General features: G+C 35.9%; 1 protein-coding gene across 1 annotated transcript; it reads left to right on the forward strand.

Annotated features, from left to right (window-relative positions):
- The first annotated feature begins 2508 nt into the window (after positions 1-2508).
- On the forward strand, positions 2509-11328 carry LOC128546561 (uncharacterized). Its single transcript, XM_053517350.1, has 3 exons — positions 2509-3073; positions 5443-6453; positions 8234-11328. Exons 1-3 carry the CDS (start codon positions 2524-2526, stop codon positions 8716-8718), a joined length of 2046 nt encoding a protein of 681 aa, XP_053373325.1. The 5' UTR covers positions 2509-2523; the 3' UTR covers positions 8719-11328.
- The last annotated feature ends 1472 nt before the right edge of the window (positions 11329-12800 follow it).

Genomic DNA, 12800 nt, shown 5'->3' on the forward strand with positions numbered 1-12800 from the left:
GTTGTAGTTGCTTTCATTTGTTACAACCTTCTTAGTTCACCAGAACACGCAGTGATTCTCAGTCGTGCGTCGCACGTCGTCCGTCTTCGTTTGTCTTTATACAACATCTCCTTATAAACCACCGGGCCAGTTATGATAAAACTTCAAGGGATACTCTTTAAAATTATGTTCCTTTAAAAAGTGTTCAAACAATTTAATTCCTTACAGAACTCAGGTTGTCATGGCAATCGGAAGGATTTGTGCTAATAATCATCCTGTCGAAACCAAAAGGGCCTAGGAGTTTGATATTAGGTTTGTAGCACAAACTCTAGCGGACCAAGATTGTTCAAATTATCCCCTGTGGGTCAAATATGGCCCAACTCTGTTAATTTCCTTGAGTCAGATATTGTCCCATGTTTTATATAGATTAATCTAAGGCTTTGGATCGTATAGTAGTCGTTTACAAAAATTGTTAAAATAATCACCCGGGTTGAAAATAGCCTCGTCCTTAGGGCACATGGTTAAAACAAACTTGTTTAGGGAAAAATCTTGTACGTCATTCTTGTCTTAAACCATAAGGGCAAGAGCTTTGATATTTATGTATGCTCTAGTGGTTTTCTACGAAGACTGATCAAATCATGACCCTGGATTCAATATAGACCTCGCCGGGGGATGGAGGAAGGGGTCTCTTGTTATAGGAAAAATCTTTTAAAACCAGAATCTCAAGGTCAAGGACTTAAATATAAAGCATTTAGTATTGCCAAGAGGACGACTATCAGGTTTGTTCAGGTCATAACATTTGGGTCAAAATTAACTGCGCCCCGGGGTCAACAATTTTTACGTTGGCTTATATATATACCCTGTAAATTTTCTTTGCTGAATCCATAAGGTCCAGATCTAAGATATTTGGTATGTGGCATGTTTTAGTGGTTTTCTATCAGGATTGTTCAAATCATGACCCTGGGGTCAATATAGGCCATTCCCGGATGGTCTCTTGTTTAACATAGACTTGCTTTTGAAGCAATGGCAAAGAAAATCAGACAACAAGTATAACGTGTGATAGTGATAAAGATTTCAATACTCATCTTGAATTGCCTAAATCGTGACCTACTTGTTTAAGTCCCAGGGAATATTTCGTTTTCTATCAATAATGGGATTCATTCCGTAAAATATCCATTTCAGACACTCTCCTCAAAAGAATTCCAAGCCCCATTTTCTGATGCATTATATTCCCCAAGGAAAACCCTTTTACCGGGAGAAACTTCCCTCTAGTGGCATGGAATGAATGAAAAGACAATATCGTCGCTGTATATATAATCCGGTCTACGTCTTCTGCCGTAATTTTCACCATGTAGATACAATGTAAAATATCGGCTCAGGGAATATTTCTTCTACGGAATGAATGTTATTTACAGTACTTGATATTTGCCGTAAAAATAGATTCAATGAAAAAAATCAGAAGTCAGAATATAAAAGTACTTACGGAATGAATAAAGTGATAATATCGAATTTATAAGTACCATACACTTTATAAACATGTTGCATTAATTACTCCCTTTAGGATCCCCTCATTTAGGTAATAATGACTTATGTAAGCGTCTTGGTGATCCAGATCAATGAAACACACGCAGAAACTGTAGAGTCCAGAAAAAACTTTTAGGGGAAGATAATTATCATTCCTCCGGGGACGTAGACCGGATATTGCAAATTTAGACAACGTGTGTAACTTTTGATGCAGGTTTCAAAGCTTATCTTAAATATTCTCAGCCCTGACCTTCTGACCTACTATCTTATTTTTGAAGCTGCAGCTAAGACATTTGGGTCGCCTTTATAATTTATAACATATTTCAGTAAATATCTTGAATTATCCTTTCAATGACCTACCCGTCTACATTATCTTTTCAAGCTTTAACTAAGGAATTTGGGCCACATGTATGATTTTTTCATACAGATTGCTAAAATAATTGTGTTAGAATTACACCAAACCTGACCATTAGCATGGATCTTTATTATGCTTGATAAGAAGGTTGGCCCTTTTTAGGGGCCTACAAAACTAAAAATAGAAAAACATTAACGACTTCTTTTCATGGCCTGCTTGAGGGATCTTCATCAGAATTGTTTAGTAGAAACGTTCAACTGTTCAAGCCAGCAACCAGACTCAGGTGAGCAATATAGGGCCCCCATGGCCCTCGTGTATAATTTCCGATGTACCACAGAACTTCTCTAGACATTTTATATTATCGAACCATATTCCCCACACTGTTCAATATCCCATATTAAACGAACTGTACCGATTTACTCAGCATCAAACATATTTAATATAATAATCCCTCACGAGAATCGTTGTCATTGTAATCTTCGCCAACGTCTGTATCACTGCCTTCTTTGTAAAGATGTTGACATTTTTCATTTACTTTGGTTGCTTTTTAAGGAGATTTTCTTTAACCTGATTAAGAGATGACCGATCTGCGTCACTTCGATATACATAAGGTTAATAACTAATTTCTGTCTTTAAATATTTACAGATATACAACGACGGACAAAATGCGGAAGCAAAAATTAACCTGGATTTTGATGAAATGCAACAAGCCGGTTCTGTTAGCATTATTAAAAAAACGCTTGAGGCAAGTCCGCAATCATAAAAATATGACGCTCGAAGATTTTCTACAGAATAACAGAAGAGAAATAAAGGATTTCCTCCGTGAATATGATAATAAGAAAAGATTTAAGAACAAGCTATTTCCTCATGATAGCTCTCCAACAAATGTGGAGAACTGGAACATTGAACTTCTTATACTCTTCATGATATATATATTTGGAGTAAGTAAGTCTGTCAGATTTTATATGCAAAAGACACTGAAAATCCAACAAGAGCTTTGTCGCATGCATGAAGGAGATTTTAGAAAGGCTGAATACAAAAGATACAGGCGACATCTTAGGAAAATGCGTTACAAATGTTACAAAAAATTGCGAAACTGGAAGCTCGAAAACAAAACAGAAGCTTTAGCATGTAAAATCTATTCCAATGACGTGAGGCGAAATGAATTGCATGCTTTCTATTGGACAGTTACTGGACAAAGTCGAGATTCAAAAGGTAATTACTTGTTTATGATAAAAGTATATGTTTTGTTCAAATTCAAACGTTTATTGTTTTACAAATTTAGCTGGGCAGCTTATGAGTACAAAACTATGCAATTCTAATAACATTCTTCTTTGATACGTGCTGTCTTTAAGTTACATAATTAGTAACATGACCCATTAGGGTATACCAAAGCTAATATTTACTACAAAAACTTATTAATTAAAAAAAACTAGAAATGTGTACATGGGACACAAATGCCCCCACTACATGACATAGAACACAGATCAACTAACTCATTTCTCTTCATAATGACTGTAGGTAAAATATTTTCAGAGCTACGCGCGACAAAAACATTAAAATGACAGTTTTTCTTAGGTCAGGGGCCATAACTCAATAACTACAATACTGAATGAATCTGGACGCGAAAACCCAGGTGCACAACTGCACATGCTGACCAACATTCCTGTAAACTTTGGTGACTCTCGGTCAAATACTTTTGGAGCTATGCGCGACACAACATTAAAATGACCAATTTTTAAATAAGTCAGGGGCCACAACTCTTACACAACTGAATGAATCCGGACGCGAAACCCCCAGGTGCACAACTGCACATGGTGACCAATATTCCTGTAAACTTTGGTGACTCTAGGTCAAATACATTTGGAGCTACGAGCGACACAACATTAAAACTAATTTTTTACTAAGTTAGGGGCCATAACTCCTACATGACTCAATGAATCTGGACGCGAAACCCCAGGTGCACAACTGCACATGTTGACCAACATTTCTGTAAACTCTGATGACTCTAGGTCAAATACTTTTGGAGCTACGTGCGACACAACATTAAAATGACCAATATTTTACTAAGTCAGGGGCCATAACTCCTACACGACTGAATGAATCCGGATGCGAAACCCCAGGTGCACAACAACACATGCTGACCAACATTCCTGTTAAGTTTTGTGACTCTACAACAAATACTTTTGGAGCTATGCGCGACACAACATTAAAATGACCAATTTTTAACTAAGTCAGGACCGCAACTCTTACACAACTGAAGGAATCCGGACGCGAAACCCCAGGTGCACAACTGCACATGCTGACCAATATTCCTGTAAACTTTGGTGACTCTAGGTCAAATACTTTTGGAGCTAGGAGCGACACAACATTAGAACTAATTTTTACTAAGTTAGGGGCCATAACTCCTACATGACTCAATGAATCTGAACGCGAAACCACAGGTACACAACTGCACATGTTCACCAACATTTCTGTAAACTCTGATGACTCCAGGTCAAATGCTTTTGGAGCTACGTGCGACACAGCACAAAAATGACCAATTTTTACAAAGTCAGGGGCCATAACTTCTACATGTCTGAAGGAATCCAGACGTAAGACCCCAGGTGCACAACTACACATGCTGACCAACATTCGTTTAAAGTTTTGTGACTCTACGTCAAATACTTTTGGAGCTAGGCGCGACACAACATTCTCGGAAGGACGGACGGACGGACAAGGGCAAATCTATATGCCCCCCTCCCCCCAAAGTGGGGGCATAAAAATGAACAACTTGATGGATTTTCAGCAAACACTGTAACATCAAGTAGTCATCTTTACATTCTTTTTGTCCCATTAGGATCCCCTGGGGAATTAAACCATTTAGGAATTTTAATTTTCTAGTACATGTTTTTTCATTTGCGTACCTGGGCTTTTTTACTTTGAAAGACCAGAGATGACTTAGCGAAAGAAAAAGTTTGTGCTCAATGTATCTCAAAATGTTCGTGACCTAGAGTCATAAACATTACAGGATATTTCAAAGCATGAGAAGTTGTGCACCTTTTCTTTGGAATTTCACTCAACTTGGCCAGAGGTGTGGTCCTTCACTCAGTGAAGCTGCTCATAAAGTTCTTAGAAGTTTGTTTTGCGAATATCTTAAAAAATAGTTCACATAGAGTCATGTAACCATGTACAATGACAGGAGTTAGGGGAGGGGAGGTGAAGGGGGCGGGGCTGCATCTGTGTCCTGTGAACACACAATTAGTTTGATTTACATATGCAAGATAACTTTATTCACTTAGACCCTTTACTTTGAAACAAAAGAGAGTTAAGAGAGAGATAAAATGCGCACCATTTATCAGTTAAAGCTCACCAGTAATGTATTTGCCACAAACCAGGCATTGTTTTGATTGTTCGACCTTGTTGCCTTATCATATGATTTGTTTCATTCTTCTTTGTTAGTCATTTTCACAACCACAATGTGCTTATAATTCACTTTCTAACTAGGGAACAATGAAAAGAACGATAGTTTTAATCTGTTTTGTTTTGCACACTCGTGATAATGTACAAAAGAAGTAAGCAATAAAAATTTCTTATTCGTTTAGATACAACACCTTGGACTGCTTGTATTACACGGCAAGACAGAGCTACAGCAAGCCTGTTGATTGATCAAGAGGTCTTACCTTCGAACGAAGAACTACTCATGGCCTTTGATGTGTTTGACAGGTCGTCAGAAACATTCTTAACAATATGCAAAATGATCAACAGGGTGATAGAAAGTAAATCACAAGGAATCAATGGTACTTGGACTTCGTATCATGCCAACAAAAAACAAATTGTTTTTGTTGTTGAAACAAACGAGAAGTCCATGGAAGTAAAAGTAGCTGACTACCATATATATGTCAGAAGTACACGGGAAAGCAATGGGGAATGTGCCCTATTGTTTCAGACGTGTTGTAAATGCAAAACAAAAGAAGAGCAAATTATTCTCGAAAAACTCAGGAAAAGCATAAATAAACATGCCGATAACCTTATGAATAGCCATAGTAAACTGAGTGTTGTATTACCGAGTCTAAAAAAGTCGGTCGGTTACAAATCTCGAAACCAGCGTATTATTGACGAGCCTTGCATTACTCTTTATGTACCAGTAAAGGGTTTAATACCAATTGAAGAAGATCCTTTTCCAAAAAGGATAGACGATTTTCAAGTAGATGTAATTGAAGGTGAATTCGTTCCTTACGCTGGATATGCAAACGATTTTCATGAACATTTAAAGATGGGTCTAGCTATCCATGGAAATGCTAGGGACAAAAATGGTGAAATCCTTGGCGGTACACTTGGTGGATTCGTAGATCATCCAGTGCATGGACTTTGTGGAATATCTTCAGCTCATGCATTGCTCTCAAGAGACAATTTGGTAACCAATCAAACTAATTGCAGTATCGAAGTATCTCAACCAATTGGTCTGGACTCAAAACCATTTGGAGAAATTGTATCGGTACTCTGTTGTGCAGGAGATGCATCTTCCCCAGGAATGGAAGTGGTACTTTTCAAAATACATCAAAGACATCCTATAGATGGAAGTTTTCCGGAGGCATTTAATTACACCGATGCAGGTATACTATTATTTAAAAAGTAACTTCTTTCGCAACTAACAGTTTTGCTAGTATTGGCGGGGTTGGTAGAAAAAACATAAATATGTTCTTAGCTCGACTTTTTGAAATTTATAATAGCAAAGCTTTTGTAATCGCACTTTCGTCGGCGTCCGCATCACAAAAGTTTTGCATGTGAGCAGGTCTCTCAACAACTACTTGTCCAAATGCTTTCAAACTTCACACGTGTCTTAAGCATCATGAGATGACCTCCCAGGACTAGTACTAGCTTGTATTTTGTCAAAAATATGCTCCTGTTGCACTTTGAATTTGAAGTAACATTTAAAAGTTTTGCTTTTAAGCAAGATTCTTGAAAACTATTGGGCCAAACTGCTGCCCACATCTCGTTGGTATCATAAAATAACATGACAGGGCAAGTTACATAAATCAAGCTTTCATTTTATTTAAATTGTGCCCCTTTTTTAAACTTAGAACTTAAAGTTTTGCATATAAGCAAGTTTCTCAGAAACTGCAGAATCAAATGCTTCAAATTTCACACATGTCTTCGGCATCATGAAGTGACATCATAAGACTAGTTACATAAGTCTAGTTTGTATATTTTGTTAAAATTATGCCCCTTTTTAACATAGATTGTTTTAAAGTTTTACCAATAAGAAGGTGTCTCAGATACTGCTTGACTGAAAACTTTTCACAAAAGGTAATAGGTAAGGGTAGATTTCTCGGAAGCACAGAGCACCACCAACACAGCCTTAGAGCCACGCATTTGCAAAGTAGGCCCACAACAAAAAGAAGAGTTCACAAGTTCATCATGATATAAAACTTTTTAACTGTTAAACTTAGATAGATAAACTTAGATAGATTTAACATCTGTACATCAGTCTTTGGAATTTACAGCAGGAACATTTTCAGCAAATGATTATATACAGAATAACTAAAAGGCACAATGTTTATTTTTAAGCAACGATATATGATAGATAGATCTAGATACATAAATATCAACTTGAAATGTTATGGCAATTTATCATTAAACACACAATTAACAAACAATATGTATGAATTAATATAACAATGTCAATCAACAATAAACGACCCGATCTTTAGAAGAACTCTGAAATGTGGACACAGATTCCACCGCTATGTGATGCTAGGAGACAGAAATATGACTCATGCAATGGCACTTAAGTAGAACATATAATGGACTAATATACTAAGAACGATTTACAACAATCAGACAACTGATAAAATTTTGTTGAATTGTATGGCCCAACTAGCTGTACGTAAATTCTCTATATAAGAATCTGAAAGGAGTGAAAACATAAAACGCTTTTCGGGTTTCTATATCGGTGAAATTGTCTTGTATATCATCAAGACGAAAGCACGTTGCATACTTGAATCAATTGAATCAGACATAACTTCGTAAAAAATGTTCATCATACCTTATGAATCACTGACCTTCTGTGAAATGTTTCTGCATGTAATTAGAAAGAAACCATAGTAATGAAGGTCTTTAACCAAAAACAATGCAAAGTTAATGTATTGTTCTTGTTTATTCTCTTGATCTTACATACAATTTTGTGTATATGTCCTCATATATAGTATTCTTTTTTAATGATGCGTTATATTTTAAATACTTTTAAATATAAATTTCAAAACTATTTGCATAGTTTTAAATCCTACATTTAATGCGTTTATGCACAAAACTAGAGGAATAAAATATGTTAAAAACTTTTCCGTAATTGTCGTTTTGAATCACGCACTAACTGTAATTTCTGTCCATTCACAGGTTTTGATGACGAGAACCCGCTGACGTACAACTCCGGAAAAGTCCTCAAAGCTTCGGAAATAAATCGAAGAAGGAAGTCAGAGTTGTACAAGTTCGGCATGGCCACTGGTGTTACTAGAGGGGCCTTTGCATACCAAGGGGCAGCCGTACGACTAGAAAAAATGGAAGGACAGTCATATGGTTTAGGATTTTGCCTCAAAAATCAGATAGTAGCTCTTAAAATAGGAGATAGCCCATTTGCTGATGTGGGTGATTCTGGTGCTCTGGTTCTTTCTGCGGGTGAAGACATTGACTCGGTAGCTGTTGGCATAGTGGTTGGTGGTTTGCAAGGAAGTGTATTTGTCACGCCAATTCATGATATTCTTATGGCACTCGGGTGTACTGACGGAATGTATCAGTTCAACACCTCTCCTTTTGGAATTTGTAGCCCTGATTCAGGTATTATGACGGACGATCCCGATTTGATGGAAACAAATATTTTTTAAAATGTAAGGATACTGGTTTAACTTACGTCCGCCAGGATGGTTGAAAATGATGTAAAAGTGTATAGATAATGTTGATTGAATCTGTTTGTGAGAGGTAATACAATGTGAAATATCTCTTACGCCTCACAGCACCGTCTTAAGCGGAACTTTATTATACAGGTGATTTATATAGACTCCACAGTCCCAAAGAACCAGAAAATATAACAACACTAATTTATTTTCATTAACTTCCATCATACATTCAGTAAAAGTCAGTAAAGAATATAATGTCTAATATTGTGCATATTGAACAACTACTAAATGAAGCCACATCTTTAAATATTTGATATGTTGTCTAGTTATATCTGTGTTCTTTTTTATTATGAAACAATGTATTACAAACAGTGATTTTGCCGTTATATAAAATCATTTATTTGGAGTTCAGATGCGAAGGAATGATATCACGAGGACGCAGCTGAATGTCAAGCAATGATTTAATACAAGAGAACATCACTGTTTGAGATGTTTTATATTGATTCTAACACGACATCAACATTATCATCTACATCATTAACGACACCCAACGGATATTTGCCTATTTTTGCGCGGTTTTCTTATCCAGCGCGATGCTATGACATAACACGAGCTCCGCAGAGCGGGGCAATATAAACCCGAAGTTTAAGGAAACGTTGTTTTAAAGAATATTATTCAGGGTGTTAGTGGTAATGTTGCGGTGGCAATGTTCAGATTTGAGGTTTTGTGCGGCGGCGGTGACAGGATACTAAGGCAAGAAAATAAAGTGAAGCACATTTCCCTTCGGGTAGTCGTGGGTCAAAGTTGTGATAAGGGGGAAATCATGTTAACTGTTGCACGCTGCACATCGTCTCGTTACCATTAAACTATATTCAAGTTTAAAGATAATGCCTAGGATAGTTTATAAGTTGTGCTCCGGACACGAATACTGAAGGACAATTTTGACATTTTAATTCAATTTGCGATCTTTTTACTCCGTTTCATGCGCCCTGCACATCGTCCTGTGTCAACACATTAAATTGTTATTACGTTAATACTTTAAACATTGGTGTGACAATTGAGCACAATTATAATGTTGACATTCGATCTACCAACCCTGCATACCGTATCACCAACCTACTTTTGTGCTATGTTTGAAGTCTATACTTTGAATGTTGTTAAGTTTTTTTTCCAGACAAGAAACGATTTCATCTTTGAGCTCAATTTGTGACTGTCCTTTGACCTATCGATCCCGTACATGCGCTTTGTGCATCGTCTAATTGCCACCTACCTATTTGCGAAGTTTAATGTGCCTTAAAAAGTTATCAAGTTTTGCTGTGGATACGACCTACGACAGACGGATAGATATTTGTGACGCACAAATGCGTAATAAAGTCACACTTATAACCGGCTTTGTTTGATATGAAAACTAATCGGGTCGTGCTAGAATTTAGTATCAAATAAAAGTTCTTTGTTTTGTACATCAGTATTTCTGAACATAATCAGTGTTTGTGAGTTAGTAAATTGTTACAAGGCGTCCGATATGTTCAAAGTATTTTTCTGACCTTTTTTGCTTTAGGTCCTGCGGATCTCAAATGAACTAAAGACCGATGAATAGGACAAACTGTTTACTGAGTCATTTAATGAAGTTTGGCCAAAGCTTTTGGGGCTGCAATTTATTTAAGGAGTCACATAATACTTTGTTACGTGACTCCTTATATAAATCGTCGATCTAAAGTTGTGCTATTGACAGGTCTATAGTTCAACACAGGTTTGCCGAGCTATAACCAAACCTTGATGAATGAATATTTGAATATGAATAGGCGTAAATGTGTTTTATATAGCAATGTAAAGCATTTAAATATCATCATTTAAATGACGTAGATATCTTATAGCTGTATCTGGATTATTTCATTTAGACCATTCCATGGGAAACCAGTACAAGTAACATTATATAATTATTACATAATAAGTTATCTAAAACTCTAATCACAAAACATTATTTTTAGTGTCCATCCCAAATTTGAAACTATTTTAGTCTGATTCATCTCTACAAGTCAAATCAGATTGTAAGTACAAATAAGTTCTTTTAGTGTCGTCATTGTAATAGAAATTCAACTTTTAGGTGGTATCACGTTTTGAATATCCGGTGAACGACAAAAAAACAAAGAATATTCAGTTCTTTCCAAAAATCGTTATGTTATGATTCAACCAAATAGTTTACTTTTTCCATCAGAAAATATTTTAATATCGAGGTTTAGTACCTTTATTACAGACAATAAATTAAAACAATAGAAATTCTTATGTGACTTCAGTGTGCTCAACAAAGCAATTTCAAACACAAATATTTGATGTGGAATGTAAAGTAAGTAACACACTACAATGTCCTACCAAGATACTTACAAAAACAATGCAAATGCAGAATGGAGAGATAAAAATACTTTTGTAATTTTGACAGATCGTGAAAATTATTGACACATTTTGACAGGTGTATGATGACTCATGAGTTAATTAAAAGTTTGCTGTTATTTCTTCATTCCAGTTTGATTTTCTTAAAATGGCTCTTCTATATTGTAGCTTAAAACTCATAAATCAAAACAATAAAATAATATATTGTTACCTTACTGTCGTTTTGTCTATCCAAATCACGTAAGAATTCCTAATGTTCCAGTCATTTGTCACTTATTAGAGCAACTCACAGTGTTGCAGTCATACAAAACATATCCCTTATTTTCACATAGATAATGAGGATATATCTTATGACCACATGTATTAGAAACACAATTTCAATACCGATTGTGTATTGCAGTAATGCTAAAATATCTCAGCCGTGACGTGTCCTTAAGAAATCAACAGTTCTCCTTTTAAATTAGTTATTTGTTTTAAAGTTGTTTTCAAACAGTCACCTAATATTTGAATATATGATGTCAAATAAGTGATTGCCAATTTTCACTCGAATGACATGATAAAATATACATGTCATACCCGAAAACGTCAATAATATATCAGCAATATGTCAACATAGCAGCATTTTACACGACTATTATTTAAAATAACCTTTGCATGTCTTTCTTTTCATTTTTTGCTACGCTGGCTTACTTTCCCAACCTTACCACACTACAACACTGAACAATTAAGGCACGGCGAAACTTATATTGTGAAATGGAAAACATGTGCACGTATAACGTGATATTTTTGTTACCATAATGCATATGTACATATATATTGTATATTCATGTTCATGTGTGGTTTTGGTACATATGAATATTTATTTTGATATATAGATTGTACGCAGATTGGTACAAAACCTATTATACTAATTATGTCTCCAACAAGTAGTAGGGGAGACATAATAATTTAGTGTCGCCCCGCAGTCTGTCTGTCTGTCGCAAGGTTTGTGCACACAACTCCTCCGACACCAAAAGATGGATTTACACCAAACTTCACAAGAGTGATCATTGCCAAGCATAATTTTGCATGTTGTTGGCATTTTCAAGTTCGTTGATTTTCAGCAGAGTTATGGACTTTGAATTTCAAATTTTATAACGTTTTGACTACTTCACTGGTATTATCTGACCAATTTCCACCACATCTTACAGGAATGCCAAGCCGAGTTATACGTATAATCGACATGTTCAGGTACATTGTTTTTCAGTTGAATTCATTTGTAACAGTTGAATTTCACATTGTCATGACAACCTCTCCAACAACCAGGAGGAATTACACCAAAGTTAAAAAAGTGATAAATGCCAAGCCTTGATATGCATATCATGAGCATGTTCCGGTTCGGTGTTTTCCAGTAGAGTAATGGCCCTTGGTTGATAAAATTTTGTAATGTTTTAGTCTTAGTGTTTTCTCTTAAATAATAGGGCGGATTTCCACCAAATCATGTAGGAGTGATCATTACAAAATCTCATTATACATATTATCGGCATGATCTAGTTCCGTGAGCTTTAGGGGATTTATGGCTCTTTATATATCAAATTTCTATGTTATTTTGGCAACTTCTCTTATATCATTAGGCATATTTCCACCAAACCTTACGGGAGTTATCAGTGCCAAGCCTAGTTTTACATATCATCGGCATGTTT

Source organism: Mercenaria mercenaria, chromosome 11 (assembly GCF_021730395.1).
Source record: "Mercenaria mercenaria strain notata chromosome 11, MADL_Memer_1, whole genome shotgun sequence".
NCBI lineage: Eukaryota > Metazoa > Mollusca > Bivalvia > Venerida > Veneridae > Mercenaria > Mercenaria mercenaria.